The sequence below is a fragment of the Myxine glutinosa genome, chromosome 4, assembly GCF_964187855.1.
Source record: "Myxine glutinosa chromosome 4, kmMyxGlut1.1, whole genome shotgun sequence".
Classification (NCBI taxonomy): domain Eukaryota; kingdom Metazoa; phylum Chordata; class Myxini; order Myxiniformes; family Myxinidae; genus Myxine; species Myxine glutinosa.
In genome coordinates this window covers 207,686,865-207,705,600 of record NC_136264.1, presented here as the reverse complement: position 1 = coordinate 207,705,600, position 18,736 = coordinate 207,686,865, and the positions used below count along the sequence as shown (strand labels likewise).

At 41.2% G+C, this 18,736-nt stretch overlaps 1 protein-coding gene across 9 annotated transcripts in view; it reads left to right on the top strand.

Moving 5' to 3' along the window:
• Positions 1-18,736, top strand: part of LOC137426021 (protein furry homolog-like) — a 417,549-nt gene that overhangs the window by 366,318 nt on the left and 32,495 nt on the right. For all 9 annotated transcript variants that reach the window (XM_068114742.2, XM_078776948.1, XM_078776949.1 and 6 more), the window contains 5 exons: positions 334-543; positions 6,724-6,821; positions 6,950-7,120; positions 12,092-12,232; positions 15,331-15,474. In XM_068114742.2, the coding sequence (XP_067970843.2) occupies positions 334-543; positions 6,724-6,821; positions 6,950-7,120; positions 12,092-12,232; positions 15,331-15,474 (764 nt within the window). The remainder of the gene's footprint in view (positions 1-333; positions 544-6,723; positions 6,822-6,949; positions 7,121-12,091; positions 12,233-15,330; positions 15,475-18,736) is intronic.

Sequence of the window (18,736 nt, the reverse complement as noted above, 5' to 3'; positions counted from 1 at the left end):
AAAAATCTGCTTTTTGAAAAGGTGGAAGGTTGTAAGCTTAAAAGTTGTGTGAAGTAAGAAGCAAATTAATTAATTAATAAACGACTTCCTTCATTCCAGGTGTAATGATCAAAATGTTTTTTTAGACTTTCAGTGTATCATTGATTTGCCAATTACAAATCTCTATATTTTGGTTTTATTGGTCAAGGGCATCTCTGAATCTAATTTGTTAAATTCTAATAGGATTTAAAATAAAGATTAGTGTTGCCTCTTCCTACATCGCTAAAAAAAAACGCTTACTTCCTACTAACCCATCTCTTTTCCCACAACACCCCACACTTACTGTGTTCTCAGACAACGTTCTGGAGTGCTGTGCTAGCCAAGTACTTTCCTGGGAATGCCTGGAAAAGGCACACAGCCAGCTGGGTTGGAATGCATTCCCAGGGCTTCAGCCATTACTGCTGAAAGGACTCACAGTGCAGACCTCTTTGGAACCTTCGACACGCCTCTTGAGTCGGCTTACGTCCATCTCATACTTGCCTATTGTCGATAACCCCAGAACAGGTAAGTTCTTCTCAGTTGTAAAATCGACATTTACCACAAATTTATGTTTATATTTTTTGTTCACATTTTATTTTTAATAACCAAATAGTTAAATGACCAAATACGTTCACATTTGCCAAGCTAGAAAGACTTTTGGAAAAATTCACATTGGCATTTGTGTTTTCAATTCGATCATTAACATAGCAAGCAATATGCATGGAAACAACGAGCTGCACGTCAAATGGAACCAAAGTACTTTAACCATTGTACCATATATTGCCACACTTGATATCAATACTGACTTCATTGTACAAGAGGGATTGAAGACAAAATTAATCTCATCCAATAAGGTCTCCAGACTAATAGTCTTCACGCTGTTGAAACCAAAGCATTCAGAATCATTGGAATCTCCCGCGATGAAGCTAACTCCAAGGGCCTCTCACTCACTCACCGCAGGCAGGTTGGTGGTCTTTCCGTCTTCTACCGACTCCTCTCTGGCCTTGCCCCCCAGCTCTCTCTGGGCTCTGTCCCGCAAATATTCCTACAGGTCGCACAAGATCTGCCTGCAACCCTCTTATGGTCAAACTGCCAAAATCAAGACTCTCTGCTCACCTTCACTCCTTCATTCCTCTTTTCTCCCGCCTCTGGAACAAACTCCCTCACTCTCTTCAATCCCACTCCGCCCTCCAGGTCTTTAAAACAGCTGTTCACCCCCATCTCTTATCTTCCCCCATCCAAAACCTTGATCTTTTCTACCCCCGCTAATTTCACCCCAATTCCACTTTTTTGAAATACCAACTTCTGTCCTGGAAGTCCTTGGTGTCCTTGTGTTTTATACTTCTCCCTCCACCCCCCCCCCCCCCCTTCCCACGCCTCCTCCCCCCAAGCCCTCTCCCTTCCACACATCTCCCTGCTCTCAAATGTTGTATTTGTGTGCTTCCCCTTCTCTCCCCATCTTGTTTTCCGCTCCCTCTTTTTGTATATTTTGTTTGTCTGGTTGATTTGTTTGTGAAGTAAATGTTAGCTCTTTCACGAGCCTCGATTCAGTATACAAAACAAAAAAAAAAAATTGTAAATCATACTGGTGTTGGGCTAGCGGCTAGGGTGCCGGCTGAGGATCCTTGGATCCTGGGTTCGAATCCCGGTCAATCGCTGAATTAACGCCAGGGGGGTTGACTCAGCCTGTCATCCTTCCGAGGTCGGCAAATTGAGTACCAGTTCACTGGTAATTCCCTGCTTGTCGTTAAAGGCGGCAAAAAGGGTTGGCGTCAGGAAGGGCATCCGGCCGTAAAACATTGCTTCAAAAAGGGGACCGAAAAACAACAACAACCACAGTTCCCGAAAAAGGCCAACCCCCGCTTGCGGGGAAAAATGGCCTCTAAAAGGTGGTTTTTTTTATTTATACTAAACTATGGCATTTGGTATCTGTCTGTCTGTCTGTCTGATCATGATATATTCGGTCGTTACTTATCCAATGTCATCCAAACTTGACAGGAGGACTAAACGTCACACAATTGAGGTTGTAGCAACATCATTCACACCCCCCAGCTCCCTCTCCAAGGGGGTTTTCTGCCTTGGGCAAAATCCATGTTAAGGTGTATAGATAGCTTATCATGGCATTTTTCCAAGACCGCTTCTAATAACAAAAGTACCAAGAGGGAGAATTGCTTTGCAATACATGCCCCCTCAGCACGGGTGTGATATTTTCTAAGTCCAGAAAGGGACTTAGAAACTCCCTTAAATGGAACCAAATCCCAGAAAGGGACTCCCTTAAATTGATGAAATGCCCTTAAACTTGAACTTGTTCTGTAGCTGATCATAATAAAGCCATGTACCAAGTTCCAGGTGAATATGTTAAAGGCTAGCGCCACACTGACAGACAGATGGAAAACAAACCTATAGTCCCCTCTACTGAAACCGGTAGGGGACTAACAACATGAATGATAGCATAATGTTAATGTTATTACACAACAATATGAACACTAATAATATCCCCTCTCCCCAAGGGGGTTTTCCTCCTTGGACAACTGTCGTGTTAGCGTGTATAAATAGCTTATTGTGGCATTTCGTGGGGCACCCTACCAGAGGTAAAAAAGAAAAAAACATTTATAAAGCACAAACACAATTACCTTTTCAAACAGTCACTACTGCTGTTTAACACTAAACTGAAAGGGAGGAACCCCGACGTTCTTGAGGCATGATATGCTTACTACGACGAGTACCCATCCAAAGTGACGGGAAAAGCTAGCAAACGTATTCGTCCCCAGTGACGGGATAAGTTTAAGTTTATCTATCAATTTAAATAATATTCGATGGAATTAAAAAAGGTCATTTGTGTTGCATTCTTGATTTCACTCAGAACCAAAGCTCTGAGCTACTTATACTGCCCACCACAACATTTTGGTGCAATATCAGGCCGTGGAGGTTGGATTTGTCTTAAAAGAGGGCATAATATCCTGGTTGCAAAATAAAATTTGGCAGCATCATTGTTCACTAGCCGAAACCCGTGGAACATCCACGGAAGGGAGGATGTGGTGTATGGATAGAGTGTACCATTATGGATGGCATAGGGGAGCGCTCATGGGATCTTCTTCTTCCGTTAAGCTCCAATTTTTTCTCTTTAAGTTAAGTCCAATCAGTCCTCTCTGCTCGAAGTGCTCAGGCCATGCCTTCCCGCTCTCATACTTTTATTTCCGTTCGGTGTAGAAAGAGATTGACATATCGTTCGTCTGTTTCAGCTCGTTATCTTTAAGCTTCCTTACGTCTCGCCACCTGCTACACCTCTCTGAGTTACGAGGATTTATGCAACGCACCCCGAGTATCGCAACGTCACTCCATTTAACTTTATTAAAATGACGATAAAGACGTGAAACCCATGGAACATCCACGGAAGGGAGGATGTGGTGTATGGATAGAGTGTACCATTATGGATGGCATAGGGGAGTGCTCATGGGATCTCCTTCTTCCGTTAAGCTCCAATTTTTTCTCTTTAAGTTAAGTCCAATCAGTCCTCTCTGCTCGAAGTGCTCAGGCCATGCCTTCCCGCTCTCATACTTTTATTTCCGTTCGGTGTAGAAAGAGATTGACATATCGTTCGTCTGTTTCAGCTCGTTATCTTTAAGCTTCCTTACGTCTCGCCACCTGCTACACCTCTCTGAGTTACGAGGATTTATGCAACGCACCCCGAGTATCGCAACATCACTCCATTTAACTTTATTAAAATGACGATAAAGACGTTTCCTTATATATCCTAATTTAAAATGTTCAAGGGAATAAAAAGACCATTTGGTTCACACCACCCATGTTCACACCACTCGACTGTCCAATCAGCGGACGGCTCGCTTCGCCTTCGCCCAGCAGATGCCAATACGATGGCGTCGTAAGATGGCGTCGTATCGGCAGTTAATCGGATGCTTTTGGGCCCCAACGTCGGCTAATTCAGATTTTTCAAGTATGGCTGTACATGATAAACAAAGAGCGTGGTTCGTAGATCGTAAATCCATGAGTGCCGTGGGCATCAGGTCACTGGGTGCGGCGTAAAAGGGATAACAAAGTCGAGTCCTTACGGTATTATTATATAGATGGCGATCAAAGCGTCAGATGTGAAGGGAACCACAAGTCTGTTGAACCAGAAGCATCCCCGACGCTGTGTAGCGGTGCTCAGATCCCCAAAAGAGAGCGGGAAATACCACGGCCACCTCAGCTCCTGTCAAGTTGTGATGCGTGGCGTATCTCGAGCCTCACGGTTCTGAAAGCGCCATCAAAATAATATATATACTAGCCGAAACCCGTGGAACATCCACGGAAGGGAGGATGTGGTGTATGGATAGAGTGTACCATTATGGATGGCATAGGGGATAGATGGTAAATCCATTAGTGCCGTGGGCATCGGGTCACTGGGTGCGGCGTAAAAGGGATAACAAAGTCGAGTCCTTACGCTATTATTATATAGATACTCCCCGTCGATGTGCTTCTGTGGTAATCGCGAATATGAGTCACATACACGGTCACAGTGCCTGACGCCACTGTGACCGTGTTTTGATTAATAAATCTACGAGTCACAAAACACGAACCGAACTCACCTCAAGCAGTAAAAAGGTGCAAATCGCTCCTAGAAACCACCTCATCTCTTCAGACCTCAACACACCTCGATAAGTGACGGCAGCGCTCATGGGATCTTCTTCTTCCGTTAAGCTCCAATTTTTTTCTCTTTAAGTTAAGTTCAATCAGTCCTCTCTTCTCGAAGTGCTCAGGCCATGCCCTCCCGCTCTCATACTTTTATTTCCGTTCGGTGTAGAAAGAGATTGACATATCGTTCGTCTGTTTTCAGCTCGTTATCTTTAAGCTTCCTTACGTCTCGCCACCTGCTACACCTCTCTGAGTTACGAGGATTTATGCAACGCACCCCGAGTATCGCAACGTCACTCCATTTAACTTTATTAAAATGACGATAAAGACGTTTCCTTATATATCCTAATTTAAAATGTTCAAGGGAATAAAAAGACCATTTGGTTCACACCACCCATGTTCACACCACTCGACTGTCCAATCAGCGGACGGCTCGCTTCGCCTTCGCCCAGCAGACGCCAATACGATAGCGTCGTAAGATGGCGTCGTATCGGCAGTTAATCGGATGCTTTTGGGCCCCAACGTCGGCGAATTCAGATTTTTCGAGTATGTCTGTACGTGATAAACAAAGAGCGCGGTTCGTAGATCGTAAATCCATTAGTGCCGTGGGCATCGGGTCACTGGGTGCGGCGTAAAAGGGATAACAATGTCGAGTCCTTACGGTATTATTATATAGATGCCTATTCTTCTGTTATTTCAAAAGTGAATGTTGAGCTTTCAAACGCATTGCAGGCAGAGGCCACCGTAAACGGGAGACAGACAACCGCACGAGCAGACACCAGGGTTCACAATATATAATAGATGACTTCTCTCCAAGGAACTTCAACACAGAAAGAGACAATTCGGCCCATCATACCTGTACAATGGTTGCCAACCTATGACAGATTTTTGTATACAGAGTCGAGGCTCATGGAAGAGCTATAACGCTAAACGGTTCAGGATGCAGAAGGACAAAAGCAACAGTAGTGAGAGGGTGAGGGGGGGCGGAAGTCGGGACACTAACAGAGGAGATGAACGACAAAATAGAGGGAGAATTGGGCAAACAATGGGGTAGGGAGGAATGGAGTGGACAGCATGGATACAGAAGGAAACTTCTTCCCCTTGCCCCCCAAATCTTCCCTATACGCCCTCTTTCCCTCCCCTTCTTCCTCTCCTCTCTCTTCCCCGCTACCCTGTCTATCAGACATACAGTAATTACCTTTAAAGAAGTGGAAAAATCCATTTTCAAGCCAAAACGTCACATTGTAGCGACCCAAGGGTCCCCCAAGCGAGACCTGCATCAGAATCTCCTTGCTCCAGCCGGTGACGTCACCGGCGGGGAACCGCGGCGCCAGAGTGGCTGGTCACGTGACCACCAAAGCGTGCCGCGCGTGCGGGTATAATCAGCTACACCTGTTGATCACGTGACCACCGAAGCACGCCTCGCCTGAGAGGCGTGGCTTTCGGTTTCGGTTTCTGGTTGTGCTTTATAAGGCAGCCCGATAAACGGGCTTTTCAGAGTTTCAGTGTTCCCGAGTTGGTTTTACGAATAAATATCTTCTCGGACGAGTTTGTGTCTTGCCCGTCATTTTGTCCGTCTCATGTAAGAGCCCGGGCTCCTTCAACATCCTGCAAAGCCTATTATTTAATTATATCGGGTTTTAAAAAATCGGTTTATCCAATTTCACTCTAGATTTTGACATAATTATTTAGGCCATGAGTTCAGCTTATATTAAGCCTATACGATAATCTTGCCAGGAGCCAATCACAGTGCACCTAACCTCACAGCCAATCAGCGTAACGGTGAACAAACAAACGGACAGCCATATCTGTCTTGTTATATGTTTATCGCGTATCCCCAGACAAATGGACATGAGCCTAGATCTACTCTAATCTATATACACCAGATAGGATAATAACATGACCTTTGCTGCTGCTCCCATAAGGTGCAGGGTGTACTAATCTTTTAAACATGAAAAATCCCATTTTTGTTCCAGCTTGTTTTACTCCATTTTCATTTTGGCCACCATAGACTTCATCACAAATAAAAACAAATCATTTTTGTTGTTTTCCTCTTTTCCTTGCTCATGACAGGCTTTCCACTGAATATGCTTTGCCTCCTGCCACATCTGATCCAAAATTTTGACAGCCCCAACGAATTTTGCCAGGAGGTTGCTACAAACATTGCAAAGGTTGGTTCCAAACAAATATCTTACCTGGTGTTACAAGATAGTCAATGAGCCTTTATCTCTTTAACTTTACCTTTCTCCATATGTCCATGGAATCATGAGTTTATATTATCTGTTGGTACTTCCTGCAGGTATGCTCCCAGGAGTCCAACGACAAGCTGTCAAATTTAGCACATGTCATGACCTTGTATGCTCAGCACTCATACCAGCGAGACTGCACAAGCTGGATTAATGCTGTGTGCATTTATGTGGAACAAGCATATAGAGAACACATCTTCACTCTCATTGGACACTTGGCAGAGGTATGACATCTTGATTTATTGAATTGCTGGGTTTTATGTGACTCTGCTGTAGTAGCAAAATCCTTTCAACTTTTATGTTCCCGCTTCGCTCTGTTGTGCTTTGAATGTTTGCACATATTGCATTACTCACTGTCTAGTTTGAGTATAGTAGGTAGATGACACCTAGTTGAAAGTTATATTAAAAATGTTAAATATATAAATTTATAATTCAGTACAAAGGTGTGTGTCGGTTGTTATCTCCAAATGCTGGTTTCAGAAGGTGGAACGGAGTCCTCCCAGGTCTTGAAGTATCCACCCCGTTTCAATAAGGGATAGATTCATGGACCAGTTTGTGATGTTTTCTTATTCTCAAAGTTTTGTTCCGAGGGCTCTTTTGAGGAACGTCACCGAGCCTCAGACAGCTTCCAATTGCGGCTCGTTTGTCGTAATATTCCCAAGGATGGCTTTTAAAATCTCGACGAGGTTCTTTTTATCATTCCCATTTCTCCAATAATCACTGGTACAATTTCGGTGCTCTTCAGCGTCCAGGATCTTTTCACTTCATTTTAGACCCCAATTCTGGTCTGTGCTGCCCACTACTCGAGGTAATCTTGGGGCTTTCCCGCTTTTCAAAGAATGAACCAGATATGGCCATCCCATTCCTTGCTACCAGCTCTTTGACCCTCTATATTCCTCGTTCCCCAACCAAATTTACCAACACATTCCTCTTCACCCGGCTCCGTTACTCCGACATGTTACTCCGACATATGTGTTAAAGTCCCCCACAATGCACAGCATCACCTCCATCTCAACCCTTCCCATCATCATCTCCAGTGCATCCCTGAATTTCTTCTTCTCTGCCCCAATCCTTCCCATTTATGGCCCACAAACAGACATTATATACACCATTTGCCTCTGTATCAACACCCATACCATAAATATCTGAGCCTCCCATCTTTCCGCTCTAACCACCTGCTTGCTGATCTCTTCCGATACTATTATTCCCATACCATTACTCATTGCACCCCCACTTGTGTGCAACAGCTTTATCCTCCTACCAACCTCCTCGCCCTGTCTCCTTTCCATCTGGTCTCCAGCACACACAACACTTCCAACCTCCTCTGCATCATCTCCACCACCTAAACCTCCCCTCCCCCCCCCAATTGATCCCACATTCAAACTACCTAGCCAAACCTCGCTTCTGAACCGCTGCCCACCTGGCAGAGCTAGTACCATCTTAAGCAATCTGGGATGCTCAGGTCATCCTTCAGCAGCACTGCCCTGGCTGACCTTCTGGACCGACCATCCTAGCCTGTTATCCTAACCCTGTGTGCACTCTCTCACACACACCACTCCTTCTCCACTTGTTCCTCCCCTCCCCCCTGCCCTCCCTTCTCCCTCCACACTCGACTCCTCTCCTCTTCTGTTCCTCCCCACACCTCTCTCCCTCCTCCTCCCTTTCATTATGTCCCACTCTCCCCGCTCTTAGTACCTTAAAGTCATGGTTATTCAGCTTTGAAGAAGTAAATGCTTATCAGAAAAATCAATCGGTTCAAAGCCGCCACGGCCCGTTGTAATGAGCGAAGCTCCCTTGCCACAACACGAGCTCTCTCACCCCGACGCATAATAATGAACGAAGCCTTCATGGACCATTGTGAACTAGGCTCTCTCACCACGACACATAGTAATGAACGAAGAAGCCTTGGTGGACCATTGTGAACTAGGGTCTCTCACCCCGACGCATAGTAATGAACGAAGCCTTCATGGACCGTTGTGAACTAGGCTTTCTCACCACGACAGGTAATACAATCATCAAACAATTATCATTAACCCACGACTGATATACACGCCCACGAGTCCACAAACAAACAAAATGGAAGATCTTTGTCTACATAAACCTTAACGGGCCAATTCACAACTCAGGAGATAGATAGGATAGGACAGGAAATACTGCTGCTGTGCCGGCAGGATGCAGCTCGTTCCAATGTGGACATAGCTCAGGCGTCAACAGTTCATGACAAGGCTGACGCGAGCAGAGAGAGTGAGTGTGGTTTCCTGGGTGGGTGTGTGACTGCTTGCAGTGCGGTGGGGGCCGTTATGTAGGAAAATCCTGTAGTCTCATTCGTACGGACCGCTTGAGTCAGATCCCTGGTCGAGTCTTGAGCCCTGTCATGGCGGAGCCCATCACACCTTTTATCGAATCGAGCTCCACCCGTTTTGTGACACACTTGGCCGCTCCCCACTTTGTCGCTACTGGTTCGGGGCCCAGTCTGTGGTAGGTGGGGTGAACCTTTCCCAACCCGCCACTCAACGCCTTTGGCATGCTTTCCGTAATGGTGGCTTTCCTGCCCAAGCATGTGCCTGACGACCTATCTGACACTTGCAAAGAAAATTGAGGACAGATTACAAAGATAAAAACATAAAAAGGGTATCGATCAATGGCAGTTTTAGACATGTGGGGCGGGTTGACAACAGATTCCGATACATAAAACGATGCATAATCGATATCATCCTTAAATTACCTCACCCTTGTGCTAAAACATGTAATATGGGAGATAACTGCAAATACCATGCAAATAACACATGATAGAATCACATTTCATCAGTAACAAGGAGCTGATACTCTAGGAGTCCCCCGTCTTTTGGGTGGTATCGATCTTTATAGTATGAAAGGTAAGTCTTTAATGGTTTTTGAAATAGCGCGTACATAAACCAAGCTACCGAGATGGTTGCCATGGCAATATAATTCAGCCAATCACAGCTGTGATCTAATCAGGTTGAGATAATGTCATGAGGAATAGATATCTGCAATATGAAAGCTGAATGTTCAACGGTTTTAGAGATATCACGTACACAAAGGTACATGGACAGATGATCGGGTGGTCAGTTGGTCGTCGGATGGAGCTCTTTTTAACGTCCTCCGTCTCCGACCTTGAAGGAGGGGCAGGGAAAAAAGGAAATGCTCCAGAGTACAATCAGGTTTTGATGTAATCCACCAATTCATTGTCTTGCGAACAATCAGAAAGTGCTACACTTGAAGCGTGACTATAAAAATATAGGCTGTGATATCATTGTACTGTGGTGAATATGATGGCCCATGGGAAGGGACTATCACGTGGCACCGGTATCATACACTATATGTATGCATGTATGAACCCTCTTGAATCGAAAACGGCTCGGCTGATCTCCCCAAAAATTTGCGCATCTTCTCGAGGTGCTCAGGGTCAGGCAATGGGCACAAAATACATCCTCCCTTCCTCCCACTCCCCCAGTAAGGGTGGGGAGACGACTTGTAATTACTCCTGTGCACTTGCAATCGTGCAAGGGTTTTAACCACTGACCCTTACTGGAGGGAATTTGTATTGACACCATTTCTGCTCCAATGGAGCGGGCATTACTCGTAGAAATCAGTCTTAACTAGAGGAGGCTGCTCACCATGTGGCATATAGCCCGAATGTGTGTTGTCCCTTGGATGAACGTTAGGCTGTTTGTCCTGTCTACTACCATAAGTTGGTGGATGTAAAAGATCAAACGCTGTCTTTCATGAAAAATAGGCGAGTTATTTCTGGCACCCTGAACAAATTCCAAATTCCTGTCACCTTCAGTCGAATGTCGTTTGGCCAGCTGGTTTGTAAAAAGCAACAACTTAGGCCGAAAACTTTCCCCAGCCGGCCTCGTAAGAAGCTGGGAATAATTGGGGCTATTAAAGAAGAAGGAGTAGTAGTAGTAGTAGTAGTAGTAGTAGTAGTAACAGTAGCAGTAGTAGTAGTAGTAACAGTAGTTTATTGGGAGAACTTGGCGGAAAGTTTGGTCGTTATTGGGAGAGCTTGGTGGAAAAGTTTGGTGGTTATTGGGAAAGGTTTGGTGATTATTGAGATATTTTGGTGCAAATGTTTTTGGATTGGTGGGAAAGCTAAGAAGAAAAGCTTTGCAATTGTTTGGAAAGGCTGGCATAAAGGTTATGATTTGATGGAAAAGGCTGGGGGAAGGGATGTATGGGCGGAAAGGTATAAGGTGTGGAAGCAATAGCTTGAGTGGTTGTGGCGAGGTAAAAAGAGCATCGCAAAAAGGGGTGCAGTAGAGAGAATAACAGTTGAAAGGCAGAAGTTCAAGAAGTGGAGATTTGGTGGGGTGGGGGGGAGCAGAAAAGTTTGTCATAGAAATGAGAGTGGGGGGGGGGGGTGTAGAATTAAAAAAAAAAAAATGGGAGGGGCGAAAGAGGGGGGGAACAAAACTGACATCATAAACAAAAAATATATAACAGAGTAGAGAAAGTTGCAGAAGAGTGAAAGTCATAGAAATGAGAGGAAAGTTTGAAGTGAGAGCAGCAATCAGATAATATTGGGGAGGAACTGTTGTACTTGTCTTTTAAGCAGGTGTACAAATTGATTACCTATCATTGGACGCCAACATGGGCATGGTCACTGAACAGCAAATGACAATGAAACGAATCAAATTGTCGGGTTGCGATCTGAAGTTACCAGTCTCTGGTAAGGATGCATCCGTGCATCATGGCGACGCTTTGAACTAACAGCACCATGGATTTGGGCGCTCGGGTCCATAGAGTATTCGATGAACTGTGGTGCTGGAGCAAATGTGTATGGGTAATCATATGTGTATATGAGGCTGCCGTCAGGAGCGGCGGCAGATACAAAATGGCCTAGCGGAGGTTGTGGAGGCGGCGGCCCAGCTGTGATTGGCCGCACAATGGGGAAACAAAGACCCGCAGATGGGTGCGCTGCAGGAGTTCCTGGACGCAATGGAGCAGCCGCCAGGAGGCCTGCGGCTGAGACCGCTTGATGAGCTAGTGCCGGATGAGGGGCATGTAGCAGTAACCATAGTAGTAGTAACAGTAGTAGTAGTAACAGTAGTAGTAGTAGTAACAGTAGTAGTAGTAGTAGTAACAGTACTAACAGTAACAGTAACGGATACATACATAGCAATCTTCCTGACCTTTCTTCAATACATTTCGAACTTTCTTTGTTTTGACAGCTCCTCGACAAGTGTCTTCCCAGTATGCAGCAATCACTCTTGCTTATCATGCATTCACTGATTACTCCGGTGGACATTTCTGCAGCTCCTTCCAGAGTCTTCAACATTGAAATCATGAAGGTTGTGAGCAAATTTGTACAGGTGAGAAAGGATGACATAGCTTGCATCAGTTTAACAATGATTTATAATGATTTCTATACCTGCCATCTATTAGCCTAGCTTGTCCACATCTATCTAACTAACCTAGATTGGACGCCACATATAAATTCTGTTCAGGTTGTACAGGTAGATTATCTCCTTGATGAAGGTCATTAATGAGCCAGCTGGGGAGCCACAAAATGCTCATCCCATTTGGGCGGTATATAGGCCACAGACCGCTGGCGCAATCGCTCTCGAAAATAATAAAAAATTTAACTCTGGTTACATATATGAAGCAAAAGCATGCATACTGCTTATGTGCATATATGTGCATTTGTTTCCTCTGGGTCTTTAAGGGTCTTTGAGTTATTTTGGTTCTTCGGGGTATTTAAGGGTCTAAAGGGTATAATGCATCGTGGTTGTATAGCTCGGATAATTCCAATTGCACTGGGCCATGGGTTGAGACCTGAGGCCGATGCATATTCACAAAATGACGGAATGAAAAATCGCATATGATTTTTTTTCTCAGGTTACAATTGTGGGTGGAGTTGGGCTAGCTGTCCATCCAATGGGGCGAAGTCTGTCTGTCCATACATACATACATACATACATACATACATACATACATACATACTCCAAAAACGAACTGGCTTTTTATACATACTAGCGTGACTCGTGACATTTGGGTCTTCAGGGTCTTTTGGGTCATCTGGGCCTTTAAAGGTATTTTGGGTCTTTGGGGTCTTTTTGGTCTTTGGGGTCTTTTAGGTCTCCGGTGTCTTCAGGGGCTTTTGGGTCTTAAGGGTCTTTTGTTTCCTCTGGGTCTTTAAGGGTCTTTGAGGTATTTTGGTTCTTCGGGGTATTTTAGGGTCTTTTGGGTCTAAAGGGTATTTTGGTTCTAAAGGGTCTTTGGGGTGTTTTGGGTCCTTGGGGTGTTTTGGGTCTTCGGGGTGTTTTGGGTCTTTGGGGTGTTTTGGGTCTTCGGAGTGTTTTGGTCTTCGGGGTGCTTTGGGTCTTCGGGGTGTTTTGGGTCTACGGGGTGTTTTGGGTCTTCGGGGTGTTTTGGGTCTTCGGGGTGTTTTGGGTCTTCGGGGTGTTTTGGGTCTTCGGGGTGTTTTGGGTCTTCGGGGTGTTTTGGTTCTTCGGGGTGTTTTGGGTCTTCGGGGTGTTTTGGGTCATCGGGGTGTTTTGGGTCATCGGGGTGTTTTGGATCATCGGGGTGTTTTGGGTCATCGGGGTGTTTTGGGTCTACGGGGTGTTTTGGGTCTACGGGGTGTTTTGGGTCTACGGGGTGTTTTGGGTCTACGGGGTGTTTTGGGTCTACGGGGTGTTTTGGGTCTACGGGGTGTTTTGGGTCTACGGGGTGTTTTGGGTCTTCGGGGTGTTTTGGGTCTTCGGGGTGTTTTGGGTCTTCGGGGTGTTTTGGGTCTTCGGGGTGTTTTGGGTCTTCGGGGTGTTTTGGGTCTTCGGGGTGTTTTGGGTCTTCGGGTTGTTTTGGGTCTTCGGGTTGTTTTGGGTCTTCGGGGTGTTTTGGGTCTTCGGGGTCTTTTGGGTCTTCTGGGTCTTTTGGGTCTTCTGGGTCTTTTGGGTCTTTTGGGTCTTTTGGGTCTTCTGGGTCTTTTGGGTCTTCGGGGTCTTTTGGGTCTTCGGGGTCGTTTTGGGTCTTCGGGGCCATTTGGATCTTCAGGGTCTTTTGGATCCTCAGGGCCTTTAAGGGTATTTTGGGTCTTCATGGGTCTTGGTGGTCTTAAGGGTATTGGGGGACTTAAAGGATCGTCAAAGGTCTGAGGGGTCGCAGCCGTCTAAACGTAATTAAGAGGATGTTAAATTTATTTAAAGAAGAAGACTTTTTGGTCGCATATAAACATACATACAGACATAACCATACACGTTTGCTCTATATATTATATAAAGATCAGATTCCATAAATAAGTGGTAAAAGAGGGCATTGACTTGGCTGTGCAGAGAGATAGTACTTGAATTAAAGCAAAGTTTTTCCTATTAGTCAGGTTCACTATGTTAACAAATATAATTTCTTTCAAAATTTTGGGATTAGCAAACCTGTACATTTTTGGAATCTTCAGAGCATGGAGAATCTGAAAATCAATGTTGGCATTTGCACAGACACCTGCATGGCCGCCATTTTTGATTTTGAAAATGGCCGCCATAAAATACATATTTTGCGCGATCTCGGCTTCTAGTCAACCTAGAGACTTAATTAAATATGCTAATCCTATGTTTTCTGGGTCAAGGAATCCAATAAAGGCCTCAAAATAGTGCTCAGGATTATGGAAAAGCAACAAACAAAGGTAATTGAAAACCAATGTCTTTATATTTGTGATATTGTAGCGACCCATGGGTCCCCCAAGCGAGACCAGCAACAGAATCTCCTTGCTCCAGCCGGTGACGTAACCGGCGGGCAAACCACGGTGCCGGGGTGGCCGGTCACGTGACCACCAAAGCGTGCCACGCGTGCGGTTATAATCCTTTGCACCTGTCGGTCACGTGACCACCAAAGCGCGCCTCGCCTGAGAGGCGGGGCTTTCGGTTTCGGTTGAGCTTTCTGGTTGTGATATATATGCAGCCCGATAAACGGGCTTTTCAGAGTTCCCGAGTTGGTTTTTACAATAAACATCTTCTCGGACGAGTTTGTGTCTTGCCCGTCACTTCGTCCGTCTCAAGCAAGAGCCCTGCTCTTCAATATAACTGTATTACATAATACATGATATTGCAAGTCCTTTGAAGTTATAGGTTGTTATAGGAAGTTATAGGTAGTATCAGATTGAACTATAAGTCCTATACACAGGATCTACGAGGTCTATACCGTTCAGGAATATGCTTTTACAGATCTTCATCACTGTCCTGAGTGTCATTTTCGCAAAGGTGTCTACGCAAATGTAAACATTAATTTTTGGATTCCTCATGCTCTGAATATTCCAAAAATGTATAGTTTTGCTTATCTACCAAAATTTTGAACGAAAAAACATAGTGAACCTGACTATATCAATATTCCCTGCAGCAGGACTCAAACTACAGCTATGTGTACCAGTTTTCCTTGTACTGTATATGATGACCAAGTGGTTCCTCAATCCATCCCACAGACCTCCCACTGGTGTGAGGCCCTTGCTGTCCTCAAGCTGGTTGTGGGAAAGTTTGCCAGTCGAGTGCCAAGTGAGTTGGTCCCAGCAAACACTTACAAAGGACTGCCCGGAAAGAGTTTGGAATTTCAATTTGATGTCAGCGAGGTATGTGCGAAATTGATGGGAATAATGTGTAAAATGATTGGTATCATTTTGGCACTGTGTTCGAACGAGTTGTACAATAACGAGTCATCGGCATACTGCTTGACACCCTTCCATATAAGTGAGGGTATAAATACGAAGTAAAATATAGTTTCACCAGGTAATGGACTGCATTGTCATATACCTTAATTAGTCACCAAATCTTACATACCAACATAAATGGTAATGAGTAACATGATGAATGAATGAGTAATGGTAATGAGTTACATACCAGTAACATAAATGGTAATTTATTACACACAAATGGTAATTTATTATACATACAGTAAATGGTAATTTATTATACATAAATGGAAATGAGTTACATACCAGTAACATAAATGGTAATTTATTACACACAAATGGTAATTTATTATACATAAATGGAAATGAGTTATATACCAGTAACATAAATGGTAATTTATTACACACAAATGGTAATTTATTATACATACAGTAAATGGTAATTTATTATACATAAATGGTAATTTATTATACATACAGTAAATGGTAATTTATTATACATAAATGGAAATGAGTTACATACCAGTAACATAAATGGTAATTTATTACACACAAATGGTAATTTAATATACATAAATGGAAATGAGTTATATACCAGTAACATAAATGGTAATTTATTACACACAAATGGTAATTTATTATACATACAGTAAATGGTAATTTATTATACATAAATGGTAATTTATTATACATAAATGGTAATTTATTATACATACAGTAAATGGTAATTTATTATACATAAATGGTAATTTATTATACATAAATGATAATTTATTACACATAAATGGTAATTTATTATACATACAGGAAATGGTCATTTATTATACCTAAATGGTAATTTATTATACATACAGTAAAAGGTAATTTATTATACATACAGTAAATGGTAATTTATTATACATAAATGGTAATTTATTATACATAAATGGTAATTCATTATACATAAATGGTAATTTATTATACATACAGTAAATGGTAATTTATTATACATACAGTAAATGGTAATTTATTATACATACAGTAAATGGTAATTTATTATACATACAGTAAATGGTCATTTATTATACATACAGTAAATGGTAATTTATTATACATAAATGGTCATTTATTATACATAAATGGTCATTTATTATACATACAGTAAAAGGTAATTTATTATACATAAATGGTAATTTATTATACATACAGTAAAAGGTAATTTATTATACATAAATGGTAATTTATGATACATAAATGGTAATTTATTAGACATACAGTAAATGGTAATTTATTATACATACAGTAAAAGGTAATTTATTATACATAAATGGTAATTTATTATACATAAATGGTAATTTATTATACATACAGTAAAAGGTAATTTATTGTACATAAATGGTAATTTATTACACATAAATGGTAATTTATTATACATACAGTAAAAGGTAATTTATTATACATAAATGGTAATTTATTAGACATACAGTAAATGGTAATTTATTATACATACAGTAAAAGGTAATTTATTATACATAAATGGTAATTTATTATACATGCAGTAAAAGGTAATTTATTATACATAAATGGTAATTTATTATACATAAATGGAAATTTATTACACATAAATGGTAATTTATTGTACATACTGTAAAAGGTAATTTATTATACATAAATGGTAATTTATTATACATACAGTAAAACGTAATTTATTATACATAAATGGTAATCTATTATACATAAATGGTAATTTATTACACATAAATGGTAATTTATTATACATACAGTAAATGGTCATTTATTATACCTAAATGGTAATTTATTATACATAAATGGTAATTTATTATACATAAATGGTAATTTATTACACACAAATGGTAATTTATTATACATACAGTAAATGGTAATTTATTATACATACAGTAAATGGTAATTTATTATACATACAGTAAATGGTAATTTATTATACATACAGTAAATGGTAATTTATTATACGTACAGTCAATGGTAATTTATTATACATACAGTAAATGGTAATTTATTACACATACAGTAAATGGTAATTTATTATACATACAGTAAATGGTAATTTATTATACATAAATGGTAATTTATTATACATAAATGGCAATTTATTATACATAAATGGTAATTTATTATACATAAATGGTAATTTATTAAACATGCAGTAAATGGTAATTTAATAAACATAAATGGTAATTTATTACACATAAATGGTAATTTATTATACATACAGTAAAAGGTAATTTATTATACGTACAGTAAATGGTAATTTATTATACATAAATGGTAATTTATTAATTATTATACATAAATGGTAATTTATTATACATAAATGGTAATTTATTATACATACAGTAAATGGTAATTTATTATACATACAGTAAAAGGTAATTTATTATACATAAATGGTAATTTATTATACATACAGTAAATGGTAATTTATTATACATACAGTAAAAGGTAATTTATAATACATAAATGGTAATTTTTTATATATAAATGGTAATTTATTATACATACAGTAAAAGGTAATTTATTATACATAAATGGTAATCTATTATACATAAATGGTAATTTATTATACATACAGTAAATGGTAATTTATTACACATAAATGGTAATTTATTATACATACAGTAAATGGTCATTTATTATACCAAAATGGTAATTTATTACACATACAGTAAAAGGTAATTTATTATACATACAGTAAATGGTAATTTATTATACATACAGTAAATGGTAATTTATTATACATACAGTAAATGGTAATTTATTATACATACAGTAAATGGTAATTTATTATACATACAATAAATGGTAATTTATTATACATACAGTAAATGGTAATTTATTATACATACAGTAAAAGGTAATTTATTATACGTACAGTAAATGGTAATTTATTATACATAAATGGTACATTCACCGTGGCTCCGGTCGCAAGTTTGTTTATTTGCAATCAGGTCACTCCATCCCCGTCCTCTGGTCGGCTCAGCGCACTCTCACTCTTCGTCCCAGCGCACCTGGTCACAGCAACCCACACGATCGCACCTCTTGCCTACGAACCCTGGCTAAATCACCTGAATTCATCCCTGCTGTTCAAAACAACATCAAGCTCACCCTGTTCAACACCCGGTCCCTCAACAATAAATGCCTCATCCTGAACGAATACATCCTGGATAACAAACTGGACTTTCTC